The sequence below is a fragment of the Pinus tabuliformis genome, chromosome 6 (assembly GCF_031772625.1).
Source record: "Pinus tabuliformis cultivar Carrire ecotype Pingquan chromosome 6, CPIR1, whole genome shotgun sequence".
In the NCBI taxonomy this organism is placed as follows: Eukaryota; Viridiplantae; Streptophyta; class Pinopsida; order Pinales; family Pinaceae; genus Pinus; species Pinus tabuliformis.
Window position 1 is genome coordinate 1,852,010,147 of NC_142292.1, and position 18,340 is coordinate 1,852,028,486.

At 38.4% G+C, this 18,340-nt stretch overlaps 1 protein-coding gene across 1 annotated transcript in view; it reads left to right on the forward strand.

The window, feature by feature from the left end:
• LOC149266414 (aspartic proteinase 36-like) overlaps positions 1 to 18,340 on the forward strand; it is a 210,418-nt gene that overhangs the window by 74,685 nt on the left and 117,393 nt on the right. The window contains exons 4-5 of the mRNA XM_089408156.1: positions 16,053 to 16,215; positions 16,295 to 16,368. Of these exons, the coding sequence (XP_089264282.1) occupies positions 16,053 to 16,215; positions 16,295 to 16,368 (237 nt within the window). The remainder of the gene's footprint in view (positions 1 to 16,052; positions 16,216 to 16,294; positions 16,369 to 18,340) is intronic.

Consider the following 18,340-nt stretch of genomic DNA (forward strand, 5'->3'; position numbering starts at 1 on the left):
AACCTCTTGCTGTTATTACCAACTATGCTCAGTTCATTGCAGACAGGGTGCATTAATAGTTCACCAGATTACCTATTGAAAGAGTCTTCAAGTACTCTTTTGTATTATTTTATATGTTCCTGTATTATCAATTAGACAAATTCCTTGTCAGCATCCAGAAGTTGGATACCAAGGGAAATCAAAGATCAGTTATTTATTGGACACCCTTGATCCCAAAGTACTCCACTACGTTCACTTATAAGGACTTCATTGATTCACTTGTCCATCCAGTCATGAATATCCTAACCAGTAGCCCTCAGCCTAGAATTAGCCAAGAAATCAAAAGGGTGTTACAGTTGGCCAAGAATAGTAAGGTGGGAGATTGGTATCTGTACTAGAACCACATAGAGATAAGAATTTATGGATGCCAACTTGCCCCTTACAAACTGCCCAAATACCTCCCCATGAGGATATTTGCACTAGAATATTTTAGGTAGATTATCAATTCTGATGAAGTCAACTTCCTAGCAGCTAGGAAGAAAACCCAATTCAAAATGAAAAATCAATTGGGCCCCTTCATTTGTAATAACAAAGAAGCTGGACGAGAGGCAAATAAGATTCTGCAACAAATGAAATTCAAGAACAACTTTATGTGGCAGTATTACCCTCATGGAGTCATAAATAAACTGAGGATCAAGGTCAAATTGGGACCTTTCATCCATCATCCCAGACCAGACATTGAGAGGTTTGCCAACCAATCAGAATGGTTGGAAAACACTCTAATTGAAATGGATAACACTGTAGTGGATGTAGAAAATACATTGATTAATGTAGAGAGACATATTGATGAAAGTTCCTTCCTACAGGTTCCAGAACTAGGAGAAACAATGAATATTCCTCCTGTTTTACAGACTCCAGCAAATGAGGAGAGAAACCCAAAGAGAAACAGGGAGGAGGGTTCCAATTCTGCTATGGAAACCACAGATGAGTAGTTCGAGATCAGTTACAGGAAGAGGCCCAAGCTGAACCCTGTAACTGAACAGGAGGACACCAATGAATCAGTGGAAATCACTGACACTAATACAATGGTGGAAAGAAGCAAAGGTACAATAACTTCAGGAGAAACACAACAACCCTCAACATCTAACACTCAGTTGATTGAGAGACAACTCAGTGTTGAGGTTTCTTCTTTCACTAGGCCAACAGATAAAGAAAAGGATATAAGGACAGGTATAAGGAAATTAAGTTAAGAAATGAGAAGTTGAAGGCCGAAACCTATGCTCAATATGTCAAGCACACACTAGCAAATCAAAGCAGGTTGATGTCAGCTTTTGACATCAAAGCAGGAAAAATGCAGGTGTCCTTCATGCAACCAACTGTCTAGCAGCCAAAGACATCAGTTGATTACAGAAAAACAGACTTTGAGGTGTTGGCCAGGGATATTCATCCCATTGACCAGATTGAATTCCACAAGCAGGCAGGAGAGATGATTTACTCCACCTTGACAGGAAAGGCCATGGTTGCACATAAGTTGCAGAGTGTTGGAAATAATACTGAGAGGGGGGGTGAATCAATATTATCAAGTCACTTATTTTCTTTTTCAAACCCAGATCATATACGCTACTTCAGTTAGATAAAACCGCGTATATACGCAACTACAAAGAAGGAAACCCGCATATGCAATGCAGACTTATAATTTAATTTATCTTACTGATGTTGATCATTAATCTGTGTATTAGGATCAAATAAACAGTAACCAGAAACAGTAAAACAGATCTGAAGACAATCACACACAAAAGAACACAAGATATAAGGTGGAAACCCAATGTGGGTGAAAACCACCTGCTGCAATTCGTCTCTATCTTCTTTCAATTAGAAATTTCTTTTTACAATGTACTGGTGCAGTCCTTTACCAGTATGCAGGCTGCAACCTGCCGAGAGCTACAACTGTCTCTCGTTCTTCAGCTTCTCCTGGAAGGGAGCTACAACCCCCTTAGCTCTTGCACTAGCCAAGATACTAGTACGTAGGTGTTGGCCTACAGAAGGCTACAACCTTCTCTAGGGACCACGTTTCATAAATTTTCAGACTTGATCTATGAACATCAATCAATTATCAAAAATTTCTGCATCAAACAATCTCCTTTTCACCAATTAGAACTGAATCAAGTAGATGCTTCTTTGACGGCTGTACCCAAAACACAGTAATAGTAACCACACACCATAAACAGAAGCAGCTAGATCACAACTCAAAAGATATACGCTACTTCAATAACCTGAAATCTGCGTGCATAAGCTTCTGTGTTTTGAGAAACCTGCGTATATGCTGTTTTTATTCATTGAACCAGCGTGTATACGCGACTTCGCTTCACTGAACCTGCGTACAGATCTATAAAAGATAATTCACTCTTTCAAATATTCAGACACTAATTAACCCAGATTATCAGATTTATAGATCAAGCATGCGCCACATATAACAGATCAAAATCATGCAAAGATATTATCATTCAAGCCTAAAGATTATGACCCATCAATAGAACTTATCCTTCTCTTTGCGCTAAGGTTCCTCCTTCATTCAGATCCAGATCTGCACCATAACCTCAATCACCAATATTTCAGATCTAGCACTTATTAGATATTCAATTAATTCAGATGATCCTTTGCCAAATGATCTCCTTCCTCTTTTATAGTCTTAGGCCTTTCACAATACCACGGTCCAAAACCATAATAAAACAATACCATGGACCCAATACTTGGGATCAACACTTCTGACGAGATACCATGGTCCAAAACCATAGGTTCAAATACCAAGGACTAACTACCACGGACCAAAAGTAAGTTCTCCAACATATACGCGCTTTTCCTTGCGTGAAAGTGCGTGTATACGCATACACGCCTTTGTAACGTATAACCCGCGTGTATACGCGCCTTCGTCTAGGTGAACCTGCGTATATATCTTTTTCCTTCATTCTGAGCCTGTACTGAGATTTGTCACCAAAGAGAGTTGCCATCAAGGACAACACTTGTGCCATAGCTCCAACCGTGTGGCATAATACCAACAATCTCCCCCTTTGGACTTGATGGCAACCCCAAGATCCTCAAAGTCATTCTCCCCCTTTGTCATCAAGGGCAAAGGGTTGTGCTCCCCTTGAGTACATGCTGAAATCTCTGCCCTGCTGTGCTGACCATGCTCCCCCTGACTGCAGGCAAGATCTGCAAAAAGATGTATTTCAAGAAGAACCATGACTTATACATCATAAAAGACCTTCCTATCACCAAAAGACTCAATATATACATCCATCACCTAACCAAGTGGGGATCATCCACAAACCAAGTGGGGATACATCAGAAATTTACATATGACAACCAAGTACATTACATTTTCATCCCGGGCATAGTGGGGAAACCAAAATAGGCCGTTACATGACCTTGACAACATAGAGATACATGACATAGAGACGAAATATCTAGAGCAAGACTTATGAAAGTCACCAATAACTGATATCAGCAGCATCTGTCAATCACCATTCAGATCAGCAGCCAAGATTTCCTTTTGTTCTCCCTCTGCCTTTGTTCCACCTAAAGCCAACAACAGTTGAGACCTTGAACCAAAAGCTTCTAAGATGATGCCAACAATGTATCATTAGAAGTTTATTTGCTCCCCCTGAACCTGTGCCAGATGGTCTCTGTCAGACCCATATCAGGCTATCTTCAACTAGAGCCTGTCCCTACTGATATCCATCAAGCCTCCATATACGCGACTGTCTCTGCACAAACCAGCATATGTACGCGGATCCTCCTCAGGCAACTCGCATACACCCATTTTCTCTGAAACAGACAAGTTTTAACAACAAGATGATGCATCAACTACTCCCAGCTTTTTTCTGAGGTATTCAAAAGTTTCCCTGGGCAGTGGTTTGGTGAGTATATCAGCAACTTGTTCCAATCATAGATCTATAGGTTGGTTGATGCACTGCTGCTGATTCATCATTTGTACTGAAGCTGCATCCTGTAACCATAGGGGTACATATTGGTTTTGCATCTTCCATGCCATATTTCTTCAAAATCTGCTTGAGATACTTGGTTTGAGACAAAAAGATACCGCCTTCATTTTGTTGAATTTGTAATCCAAGAAAATATGTCAGTTCTCCAAGCAAAGACATTTCGAATTCTTTCTGCATCACCAAGGCAAAGCTTTGACTCATAGCTTCTTCATTGCTGCCAAAGATAATATCATCTATATACACTACAAGTATTAGCAATTTGTCATTTTCAATTTTTATATAAAGATTGCTATCTACTGATCCATTTGAAAAACCTTGTTGATGAAGATATTTGTCCAAACGGTAGTATATCAGCAACTTGTTCCAATCATAGATCTATAGGTTGGTTGATGCACTGCTGCTGATTCATCATTTGTACTGAAGCTGCATCCTGTAACCATAGGGGTACATATTGGTTTTGCATCTTCCATGCCATATTTCTTCAAAATCTGCTTGAGATACTTGGTTTGAGACAAAAAGATACCGCCTTCATTTTGTTGAATTTGTAATCCAAGAAAATATGTCAGTTCTCCAAGCAAAGACATTTCGAATTCTTTCTGCATCACCAAGGCAAAGCTTTGACTCATAGCTTCTTCATTGCTGCCAAAGATAATATCATCTATATACACTACAAGTATTAGCAATTTGTCATTTTCAATTTTTATATAAAGATTGCTATCTACTGATCCATTTGAAAAACCTTGTTGATGAAGATATTTGTCCAAACGGTAGTACCAAGCCCTTGGAGCCTGTTTAAGACCATAGAGAGCCTTTTTTAGTTTGCATACAAGATTTGGATCATTCCCAAGAACGAAACCATCTGGTTGCTCAATGTACACTTCTTCTTCTATGTCTCCATTCAGAAAGGCTGATTTCACGTCCATTTGAAATACTTTGAAATTCTGAAAGCTAGAGAGAGCAAGGAACATTCTGATGGCCTCAAGTCTAGCAACTGGAGCAAAAGTTTCTTCAAAGTCTATTCCTTCTTGTTGAGCATACCCTTTACAGACAAGTCTGGCCTTGTTTCTAATCACTTCTCCATTTTCATTCAACTTGTTTTTGAAGATCCATTTTGTCCCTATGACATTCTTATCTTTTGGTCTAGGAACCAACTCTCAAGTGTTATTCTTTTCGATCTGCTCAAGTTCTTCATCCATTGCCTTGACCCAACATTCATCCTTGCATGCCTCTTTTACATTTTGTGGTTCAGTGGAGGAGAGCAAGGCCAAATAGCTTGAGGCTTCTGCAATTGTTCTTCTTGTTTGTATACCTGCCTCTTTCTGCCCCAAAATTTGAGATTCTGGATGATTCTTCTGAGCGTACCTAGATGGAGTCTTTTCTTCTATTCTTATCTGTTCTTCTGGTGCCTCTTGAGCTACTTCTTCATCACAGTTCTGATTTGATGTTGACGGATAGTCCTCATCATCTTTGAAATCTTCGGAATTCACTTGCCTAGGAATGTTTCCTTCTTCATCAACCACTACATCAATGCTGTCAACAATTTTTCCAAGTCTTTTGTTGTAACACTTATATGCTTTGCTGTGAGGAGAATAACCAAGGAGAATGCCTTCATCTGCTCTAGGTTCAATCTTGCCAAGATTTTCATCATTATTTTTAATATAGCATTTGCTTCCAAAAATTTTGAAATATTTTACTGAAGGAGTCTCAGCATACCAGAGTTCATGAGGAGTTTGAGTGCTGTTCACCTAGACATTTGTCTTGTTGAGAATAATAATTGCAGCAAATGCGGCTTCACCCCAGAAAGTTGCGGGAGTTCCAGACTCATCAAGCATTGCACTAGCCATTTGTTGAACCGTTCTATTCATCCTTTCCACTACTCCATTTTGCTGAGGAGTCCTAGCTGTAGAGAATTCCCTTCTTATTCCATGTTCTTCACAAAAATCGAAAAATTCATTCGAGGTAAATTCTCCTCCTCGATCAGACCTGAGGGATTTGATTCTGAGCCGATTCGTTCTCCACCAAGGCTTTCAATGATTTGAATTTTTCAAAGGCTTCGTCTTTGTGATTCATAAGTCCTATCCAACACATCCTGGAATAGTCATCAATGAATAATATAAAGTATTCTTCTCCTCGAGGTGACCTTTTCCTAGTTGGTCCACATACATCAGTATGGACAAGTTCAAGCGGCCTGCTGGCTGATCCTTCATTCTCAGGGAAGTTAGTTCTGGTTTGCTTACCAAACTGACATGATTTGCATATTGTATTTTCTGGGATTCTGATGTCTGGAAGACCACGAACTGCCTGGTATTTGCATGCTTTCCTTATCTGTGAGAAACTAAGATGCCCCAATCTTCTGTGCCATAGCCAGTGTTCATCATTCTTGCTCAGATAGCATTGATGCTGTCCTTCTTTGAATATGTATAAATTATTTGGAGTCCTTACACCTTTGATCACTGTTTTTCCTGTATCAAGATCACGAACACTACATCCATTTGATCGAAATATTATCTTAGTTCCTTGATCACACATCTAGCTGACACTTAATAGATTATGCTTCAAGCCATCAACATACATGACATTTCCAGCTTTGAATTTTTCTTTCAGCTGAACAGAACCTTTACCTTTTATGAGAGCAGGGGTGTCATTTCCAAAAGAAACCTTCTTCTCCTTCTCTAAGGCACTATATGATTGAGGTTTTTCTTTATCACCTGTCATATGTTTCGAACATCCACTGTCGATGTACCATTGATTTTCTTGCCCTTTCGCATCTTTCTGGTTCGGGTTCTTTGATTTTCCATGATTTGGCACTTGAGGCTTGCTCCTTCTGAGTTGTCTGCCGAAACCTGCTCCTACATTCAGAATCTTCATGACCGAAATTGTTACAAATAGAACATTCTTGTTCATTTTCAAGAGCAGAGAAGTTGTTGTAGGTCCTTTTCATGATCCTAGTCATATTCTTCTGTTTATGAGCTTCTCTAGTCATGATTGTCTTATAGGCAACACATTGTGCTGCTTTGTGACCAAATTTATGACATGAAAAACATTGGCCATTGAAGGAACTCTTGTGATTATCAAATCTACCAGCCAAACGATTGTAGTTCCTATTGACATCCATTCTTGAGGCAAATTGAGAAGGTTTTACTTGTGGCTGGTTGTAGCTTCTGTTTGTCCTTAAAGTAGATTGCCTTCGATTTACCTGGTAGTCTTTGTTCATTCTTGAGGTAAATTGTCCTTGATTTCCATTGGGTCTTTGTTCACTTCTCCTTGCAGCATCAAGATAATTCTTGGAGGTAGATGGTTTCTGCGCTTGAGTTGTTTCTTCATTATATCCCAGACCTGTCTTGATTAGTGGAGAGCGCTGCACTTTGATAATCTCATTTAACGTGTCAGATCCTTTAACAAATCTAAGATTAAGAGCTTTTGTTTTCTCAATCTCTTTTCTTAGTCCCACAATTTCACATTCTAACTTTTCATGATGTTTTTCCTTTTCAGCAAGTTGGAATTGTAGAGTATCTATGATCACATTCTTCTCTTTTAAACAAATTTTGAGTCTAGAAATCTCTTCATAAAGACTTTCTTCATCTATAGCATCCACAAAATCATCATCTTCAAAAGCCATTAAAAGTTTATATTTGTTACCTTGTTCATCTTCGTCACTATTTGAAAGTCCATCACTATCTTCATGAGTGTAATAGCTTTTCTTATTTACATTCTGTTTCTTGTTCCATCTAACAGGTTCCTTCCCCTTGTCAATCTTATCCTTATGAGGACATTTGGCAGCATAGTGACCGATTCTTCCACAAGCAAAGCATTTGAAAGGTAACTTACCTCAGAATCTTCCAGCGCCTCGTTGGAGGTTCTTGACAAAATTTGATTCTTCTTCTTCTTCTGACACGTGTCCTGACTCATAGTAATCTCCTTTGCCTGAAGCCTTGAAGGCAGCTTCTCTCCTGTCTGATGGTCCTCCTTTCCTCATTTCATAAGTAGTTAGAATTCCGTGCAGCTGTGACATGGTAAGGTTTCGTAGATTCTCCTTTTCTTCTATTGCAGAAACTTTAGATTCAAACTTAGGGGACAAAGATCTTAGAACCTTTTCAACCACAACAACCTCTTTTATTTCTTCACCCAAGTTTTTCATACAATTAACAATCTCATCTACACGAAGGAAATAGTTAGCCACACTTTCATCATTGTGCATTCTGAGATTCTCATACTGAATTATGAGGGTTTGAAGTTTTGTTCGTTTTACCTGTTCATCTCCTTCATAGCTCAGAACAATCTTGTCCCATAATTCTTTTGCGGATTTATACTACATAACCTTGACGAATTTTGATTGAGATAGACATCCTAATAGAGTATTGACCGCCTTTGCATTTGTTTCATATTGCTTCTTACCAGCCGGATCTGTAGGAGTTGCTGAAGGAAAGTGTACCCTGTATCTATGATATCCCAGACTTCAGTACCAAGAGATTGAAGATAGGCTGTAACTCTTACCTTCCAATAGCCAAAGTTGGTCCCATAAAAAATTGGTGGCCTGATTGATGCTTCTTTCTCGTAGTTTCTCATGATGATGGATCTTCCTTCAAGCGATCAAGCTTCTTCAGAAGGACCTGCTCTGATACCAATTGTTGGAAATAATACTGAGAGGGGGGTTGAATCAGTATTATCAAGTCACTTATTTTCTCTTTCATACCCAGATCATATACGCTACTTCAGTTAGATAAAACCGTGTATATACGCAACTACAGAGAAGGAAACCCGCGTATGCAATGCAGACTTATAATTTAATTTATCTTACTGATGTTGATCATTAATCTGTGTATTAGGATCAAATAAACAGTAACCAGAAACAATAAAACAGATCTGAAGACAATCACACACACAAGAACACAAGATATAAGGTGGAAACCCAATGTGGGTGAAAACCACCTGCTGCAATTCGTCTCTATCTTCTTTCAATTAGGAACTTCTTTTTACAATGTACTAGTGCAGTCCTTTACCAGTACGCAGGCTGCAACCTGCAGAGAGCTACAACCCTTCTCGTTCTCCAGCTTCTTCTGGAAGGGAGCTACAACCCCCTTAGCTCTTGCACTAGCCAAGATACTAGTACGTAGGTGCTGGCCTACAGAAGGCTACAACCTTCTCTATGGACCACGTTTCATAAATTTTCAGAATGGATCCATGAACATCAATCAATCATCAAAAATTTCTGCATCAAACAATCTCCTTTTCACCAATTAGAACTGAATCAAGTAGATGCTTCTCTGACGGTTGTACCCAAAACACAGTAACAGTAACCATACACCATAAACAGAAGCAACTAGATCACAACTCAAAAGATATACGCTACTTCAATAACCTGAAACTTGCGTGCATAAGCTTCTGTGTTTGGAGAAACCTGCGTATACGCTATTTTTATTCATTGAACCAACGTGTATATGCGACTTCGCTTCACTGAACCTGCGTACAGATCTATAAAAGATAATTTACTCTTTCAAATATTCAGACACTAATTAACCTAGATTATCAGATTTATAGATCAAGCATGCGCCACATATAACAGATCAAAATCATGCAAAGATATTATCATTCAAGCCTAAAGATTATGACCCATCAATAGAACTTATCCTTCTCTTTGCGCTAAGGTTCCTCCTTCATTCAGATCCAGATCTGCACCATAACCTCAATCACCAATATTTTAGATCTAGCACTTATTAGATATTCAATTAATTCAGATGATCCTTTGCCAAATGATCTCCTTCCTCTTTTATAATCTTAGGCTTTTCACAATACGACGGTCCAAAACCATAATAAAACAATACCATGGACCCAATACTTGGGATCAACACTTCTGACGAGATATCATGGTCCAAAACCATAGGTTCAAATACCAAGGACTAACTACCATGGACCAAAAGTAAGTTCTCCAACATATACGCGCTTTTCCTGGCGTGAAAGTGCGTGTATACTCATACGCGCCTTTGTAACGTATAACCCGCGTGTATACGCGCCTTTGTCTAGGTGAACCTTCGTATATATCTTTTTCCTTCATTCTGAGCCTGTACTGAGATCTGTCACCAAAGAGAGTTGCCATCAAGGACAACACCTGTGCCATAGCTCCAAACCTGTGCCATAATGCTAACAATCTCCCACTTTGGACTTGATGGCAACCCCAAGAGCCTCAAAGTCATTCTCCCCCTTTGTCATCAAGGGCAAAGTGTTGTGCTCGCCCTGAGTACATGCTGAAATCTCTGCCCTGCTGTGCTGACCATGCTCCCCTTGACTGTAGGCAAGATCTGCAAAAAGATGTATTTCAAGAAGAACCATGACTTATACATCATAAAAGACCTTCCTATCACCAAAAGACTCAATATATACATCCATCACCCAACTAAGTGGGGATCATCCATCCAACCAAGTGGGGATACATCAGAAATTTACATATGACAACCAAGTACATTACATTTTCATCCCGGGCATAGTGGGGAAACCAAAATACGCCGTTACATGACCTTGACACCATAGATATACATGACATAGAGACGAAATATCTAGAGCAAGACTTATGAAAGTCACCAATAACTGATATCAGCAACATCTGTCAATCACCATTCAGATCAGCAGCCAAGATTTCCTTCTGTTCTCCCTCTGCCTTTGTTCCACCTAAAACCAACAACAGTTGAGACCTTGAACCAAAAGCTTCTAAGATGATGCTAACAATGTATCATTAGAAGTTTATCTGCTCCCCCTGAACCTGTGCCAGATGGTCTCTGTCAAACCTATATCAGACTATCTTCAACTAGAGCCTGTCCCTACTGATATCCATCAAGCCTCCATATACGCGACTGTCTCTGCACAAACCGGCGTATGTACGCGGATCCTCCTCAGGCAACTCGCGTACACCCATTTTCTCTGAAACAGACAAATTTTAACAGCAAGATGATGCATCAACTACTCCCAGCTTCTGTCTGAGGTATTCAAAAGTTTCCCTGGGCAGTGGTTTGGTGAGTATATCAGCAACTTAGGGAACATACTTCAATTTGACCTTTTGTTCCAACACTTGTTCCCAGAGAAAATGATACTTGATCGGTATGTGCTTAGTCTTTGAATGCATGACAGGATTCTTTGAGATACTGATAGCACTTGTATTATCACATAAGATGGAGATAGGTGGAGTACAAGTGATTTGAAAATCCTGCAAAGTTTGCATCATCCAAAGGAGTTGTGTGCAACAAGATGCGGCAGCCACATATTCTGCTTCAGCTGTAGATAGAGCAATCAAACTCTGTTTCTTGCTGAACCAAGATACTAATCTGGAACCCATAAAGAATGCACCACCACTTGTGCTCTTTCTGTCATCCACGCTTCCAGCCCAATCTGCATCTGTATAAGCATGAAGAGTGAGATCTGTATCTCTAGGATACCATAAGCCATAGTTTTGAGTTCCTTGAAGATACTTGAAAATTCTCTTCACTGCCTGAAGATGAGTTTCCCTTGGATTTGCTTGAAATCTTCCAACTATTCCTACTGCATGCATGATGTCTGGTCAGATATCTGTCAAATAAAGTAGACTTCCAATCATAGATCTATAGGTTGGTTGATGCACTGCTACTGATTCATCATTTGTACTGAGGCTGCATCCTGTAACCATAGGGGTACATACTGGTTTTGCATCTTCCATGCCATATTTCTTCAAGATCTGCTTGAGATACTTGGTTTGAGACAAAAAGATACCGCCTTCATTTTGTTGAATTTGCAATCCAAGAAAATATGTCAGTTCTCCAAGCAAAGACATTTCGAATTCTTTCTGCATCACCAAGGCAAAGCTTTGACTCATAGCTTCTTCATTGCTGCCAAAGATAATATCATCTACATACCCAACAAGTATTAGCAATTTGTCATTTTCAATTTTTATATAAAGATTGCTATCTACTGATCCTCTTGGAAAACCTTGTTGATGAAAATATTTGTCCAAACGGTAGTACCAAGCCCTTGGAGTCTGTTTAAGACCATAGAGAGCCTTTCTTAGTCTGCATACAAGATTTGGATCATTCCCAAGAATGAAACCATTTGGTTGCTCAATGTACACTTCTTCTTCTAAGTCTCCATTCAGAAAGGCTGATTTCACGTCCATTTGAAATACTTTGAACTTCTGAAAGCTAGAGAGAGCAAGGAACATTCTGATGGCCTCAAGTCTAGCAACTGGAGCAAAAGTTTCTTCAAAGTCTATTCCTTCTTGTTGAGCATACCCTTTATAGACAAGTCTGGCCTTGTTTCTAATCACTTCCCCATTTTCATTCAACTTGTTTTTGAAGATCCATTTTGTCCCTATGACATTCTTATCTTTTGGTCTAGGAACCAACTCCCAAGTGTTATTCTTTTTGATCTGCTCAAGTTCTTCATCCATTTCCTTGACCCAACATTCATCCTTGCATGCCTCTTTTACATTTTGTGGCTCAGTGGAGGAGAGCAAGGCCAAATAGCTTGAGGCTTCTGCAATTGTTCTTCTTGTTTGTATACCTGCCTCTTTCTGCCGCAAAATTTGAGATTCTGGATGATTCTTCTGAACGTACCTGGATGGAGTCTTTTCTTCTATTCTGATCTGTTCTTCTGGTGCCTCTTGAGCTTCTTCTTCATCACAGTTCTGATTTGATGTTGACGTATAGTCCTCATCATCTTCGAAATCTTCGGAATTCACTTGCCGAGGAATGTTTCTTTCTTCATCAACCACTACATCAATGCTGTCAACAATTTTTCCAAGTCTTTTGTTGTAACACTTATATGCTTTGCTGTGAGGAGAATAACCAAGGAGAATGCCTTCATCTGCTCTAGGTTCAAACTTGCCAAGATTTTCATCATTATTTTTAATATAGCATTTGCTTCCAAAAATTTTGAAATATTTTACCGAAGGAGTCTCATCATACCAGAGCTCATGAGGAGTTTGAGTGCTGTTCACCCGGACATTTGTCTTGTTGAGAATAACAATTGCAGCAAATGCGGCTTCACCCCAGAAAGTTGCGGGAGTTCCAGACTCATCAAGCATTGCACGAGCCATTTGTTGAACCGTTCTGTTCATCCTTTCCACTACTCCATTTTGCTGAGGAGTCCTAGCTGTAGAGAATTCCCTTCTTATTCCATGTTCTTCACAAAAATCGAAAAATTCATTCGAGGTAAATTCTCCTCCTCGATCAGACCTGAGGCATTTGATTCTGAGATCTGATTCGTTCTCCACCAAGGCTTTGAATGATTTGAATTTTTCAAAGGCCTTGTTTTTGTGCTTCATAAGTCCTATCCAACACATCCTGAAATAGTCTAGAGACTGATTATAAGCTTGCACAGATTATGCACAAAGAAGAAGTGCAGAAATCAACTAGGATGAATGAAAGAATAAAAAGCTTGGAGAAGGAATTGACTTTTAAGGAACCACTTGGCCAAGCCAAAGAACAATTGTGGGCCAATATCATTGACTCTGTCAATGATATTTGACCATCCATCCAAGTAAGTTTTGAGCAAATTGACTTAGTGAAGGAGGCTACAGAAGCCATACAAAGAGTGAAAACAGAACTGGGAGACATGCCCAAGGAAGCTACAAGGATCATTCACTTCCTCAACTCCAAAAACAAGTATGAATTAGAGGAGCTGGAGATACCTGACAAGATAGGTACAATACTGGAAGTAAAAAGGGTCCTCACAAAGAGAAATTTAATGCTAAACCTGGAAGATAAGTGCCAAACCATGCAACTGGCTATAGACAGATTCGTGGTTAAATTTGGAGTTTTGAGGCAAAAGGGTCTGTCAAATCTTAGTAATAAATGATAAATTAATGCCATAGGAGGACTACAATAGAAGAATTAGAGAAGTGGCCAGAGATCAGGTAAATACTTCATCTATGAAGGGGATGCCTACTGGCAAGGTCCTATACCAGACTTTTGAGAACTTGTTTTACCTCCAGCATGAGGTAAAACACCTTTTTGTGAATAAGCCCACTTTTGCCAAGTACATGGAGGTAGATGAAATTTATAGGAAGATGGTAAATATCCAATTACCAGATGCAAAAACATGGGAGAAATTGAATGACTTACTGTAGAAATACACAACCAAATGTAAAAATGTACAGTAAGGGTGAAAAAGCACAATAAAAGGATAATGACAAGCCAGCCAGATGAAAGAGTATCAGGTAAAAGTGTATCAGTTGAAAGGTCAGAGTAAAAAGAACATTCTGCGTGAAGACCAACAACAAAACAAAGAGTACAAGGCAAAATATCAAAGCATAAAGATAACACAACCTAATAAATAGGGACAACATACAGCAGTTGAACATCTGTCTCTATCTTCTTGCATGAAGATATTTCTTTTCTCCTAGATTAATTCCCAAAACGGTTTGGGATATTTTGTAAACTATTTATGTATAAATACTTCATAATTCGAAGTATTGAGGGTGGATTGCTATACATTTGTAGAGTTATTTTGATCATAAACCTAAGAGTTATTGTACCAATTTTTCAAGTCAGCAGACTGGACCAAGTAATAAAGAGATTGCATTACAGGATTCATGTGTTGAGATATTACAATGAAATATTTTCTTTGTCAAATTTGTTATTTTCTTATGTTTTTCACAAACTTGAATGTTATCTAAAGTTGAATGAATTAACTGGAAATTTATCTCAGAATTTGTTTAAGTACACTCTGTTTTGAACAGTTGATCATTTCCATGTTTTCTTTTGATATCTGGATCTAAGAATCCTTAATTGCTCTCCCATCTCGGTTGACCTCTTTCACTTTTTTCATAATCTGGCCCAAGGAACCCTTAATTGCTCCTTGGATCCGATTGAAAACCACTTCACATCCAGCCTTGAGATCTTGATCCAGTCCTGTTTGCTTGACATTTGACCCCATAGCCCCTCTTTTCATCTTAGTAAGTAATCCCACCACCAAATCCAAATCAAAATCCAAGTACAATCATAGCTAGCCTAAAATCAATTAACTAAACAAAGTTAAAACATAAAGAGAGAGCCCTCTCTGAGCATTAGGAAGGCTAGATCCTAATTTCCAAAGTAGGTTTGTGGTTACCTCTAATCATTTCTTTCTAATCAACTCTAGAGAAATATTGGAGTGATAACAATGTGATCACATCTTTACTTTTCATGCAATATGAGGGGTAACACAATCCATCACCATTCTTGTAATCTCGAGCAGTGCTCAATCATTATCTTACTGTTTTGTTGTCTAATATTTGTTAAATGAGTGTTTATTACAGGAGAGCTGAACTGAGAACCCTATCATTGTGAAAATATGCTGCTGTTCCAACACCAACTTTATGCTGCCTCCTCTCCCAAATCCGTGCTTTTGAAAACACTGACAATATCTTTTTTTAAATATAGATTTTCTAAATATTGAATAATTTTCTTTCAACATTAGAAAGTAGAAATGAATATCTCATTATTAACTCAATAATATTTCAGCATTATATCTTTCAGGTTTTAGTTCAACATGTTCAACTACCAGGATTATTGAATGTGTTTTGTTGAGGGTAGACAATATAGAAGCATAGATTTAATGCAAATGGACCTACGAGCACAAGAAAATTAGGATTTATGGAAGGCATTGTTCCTTTAGTTTTGATCATTAATATCATCTAGCTATTTTCTCTAGTTTGTTTTTAGGGGGTGTGAGAAAAAGTTCCAAACGATTTAATAGCATCTTCTAATAGAGACTGTAGGTGAAATTGTTGGTTTGATAGCCAAAAGTCTCTCAAGGGGAAATAAGTCAGACTTAAAATTGTTGAACGGGGAATTTCTGAGGCATTTGTGGTGGTTTTTTTTGAAATCTTTTGAAATGAAAAAGAGGTAGAATATGATTTAGTTGGATTGGGATTCTTCTTAAACCAGTGAATTTCTGTCATGTGCCTCTGTGCAACCATGCATGGAGTTTTGAAGACTAATGCCTCTTTCAATTTAGGTTGTTGTACACTTCAGCTTATTGCAATTTCATTTTCACTTCTTAAAGATTAGCAAGCTATATTATACATCATGCTTGAGGAGTTAACTCTTATGTAAATATTTCTTTTTGTAGGCCTCATTACAATGTCAATTTGACAAAAATAGAGATTGATGGTGCAGCATTGAATGTTGACCAGAGGGTGTTCGAAACTGGTGAGAAGGAAGGCACAATTATAGATAGTGGTACAACCCTTGCTTACATATCAACGCCAGCTTATAAACCTTTGTTAGCTGCGGTATGTTAAATGATTCGTCTAATGTTTTCTTTGCCGTCAGAAGATGGATAGTTACTAATGACCTTTTTATCGTTACCAGATCATGCAAGCAGAGCCAGGTTTGCAATATTCATTACAACAAGGGGGGACAGTTTGCTTTGTGTATGATGGAAGGTAGTGCTTTCCTCATTTCTTCTTTTTCTTTATTTTCTGTTAGGAATTTCCTTTTGGTTCATCCCTAAGCTAACTGTGGTAGGCTAATCACCCGTAGCAGAAAGCATTCAGAAGTAGATTTTTGCAATGAAAATAAATATATAAATAAATAATATTATTATAATAAAAATAAATAATGACAATAAATGAAGTGCCACATCCTAATTAAAGGACATGACCAATCAACCATTGTGACTAGTTAATGTGTATTAGAAACACCATCACATGCACTGTATTCATACCATTCAATCATCTATCTATTTTATTCATATTCAGTTCTACAATGTCTATATGGATTTTAACTATCTTTCATTCTTATTTTGGATATTCCTTAGTGAATGAAGTTTGTTCCTTGCAATAGTATCGAAGCCAGCTTTTGATCTACATTGGCCAAATCTTTTTCATACCCTGTCTAGTTTAGTGTTTCGACGTAATTATTATATTAGAGTTCATTTGAATCTCTAGCCTTCGACCACAACCTATCCCTTTGCCACTAAAAAAATCAAATATTCCATACATTCTTGAGAAGAAAAAAATCAGAACCATTCCATTGCAAGTTCAAAGAGGACCAAAAATCAAGAAAATTATTGAGAATGAGAGTTATCAAGAAGAATTTCAATATCGGGTGAAAATAAAAGGAGCTGCCACAAATCTTGTTACAACCTAAAACAATTGCATATTTACATTGGTGGAGATACTGTTGAAATAGAGTGGCCAATTGATATCTAACCATTGAATTGACTTACATGGCCATTTCTGAGAGTCGCCCATACAGCAATATAACAACTGCAAAGCATTCGTTGGAAATTCTAAGAGGGGAGATGAATCAATATTTCTCTTACAATTAGTTAGTGTTTCTTTTTCAGAGCATTAATTAATTTCAGCAACAGATTAAAACCATAAATCAATAGAGCATAGAATCAAAAGGTAGTAGACACCAAAATTTTAGGTGGAAACCCTTGCAGGAGAAAAACTGCCTAACGCTTCTCTAATAATTTTATTAGTACATCAATGCTTCGGCACCAACTGAAAAGGAATCCCCAACTCCATAGTACTCTAGAAAAGTGTTCTATTTTCCAGCTCCAACTGGAAGGACACTTCAATGCCTTGGTTTAGCAGCTACTACAGATAGGATGCTCCAACACCCTTTCAAGCTTCAACTTGCCCTAGCACCACCCTACCACCCTGAAGTGTTTTCAGGCCACAATCTGAAGGTGACTTCAATCAACTGCCTAGCACCACCTAACCGCCCGGAAAATGATAGTAAATAAGACAAAGCACTGTGGGTTTCCGTACCAGGGACAATGACCCACTTACAATGATTTTCAACTAAACCCTCACTGCTAATATGCTTCTCTATAATGATATCCCTTTAGAAAAACCCCTACTACAAATATTTCAACAAACGACAAAGTAATTCTTTCTCCCAGACTCCTTTAACCGCTGTAGAATACACATCAATGCCCAGTTGTAGACCAAGCTCAAACTGCTGGAAATGAACAATCTTTAGCCAAACAACCTGTTGCACAACATACCAGTAATAGAAGCTCTGAAGTTGTCTTGATGCAGTGATCACAATTCAACTCAATTGCTCTAAATTTGGAGATGCTGTCAATTTCCCTCTGCTGCATTCTTCATAACAAAGAAGGGATCTCTGGAATTCAGTCTCAAATTTGTCCCTGCTATAGCCTTAGAACCAGTGACAGAACAGGATATCATATATGCTTAAGTGTTATTAAGTATTGCTGTAGATGTACTTTGAAGACAGATCAAAACAAGTTAAACAAGATAAGATCCTTCTTACAGAGCTTCAATTTGTGCCCTTAATGCCAATCAGATTCTTAGAGTATCTTCAATATACCTTTGTGCAATGACCAGGCATTGGATCCAGTATCAAGCTCGTGCCACAACAAGATTCCAAAGAATCGAATTT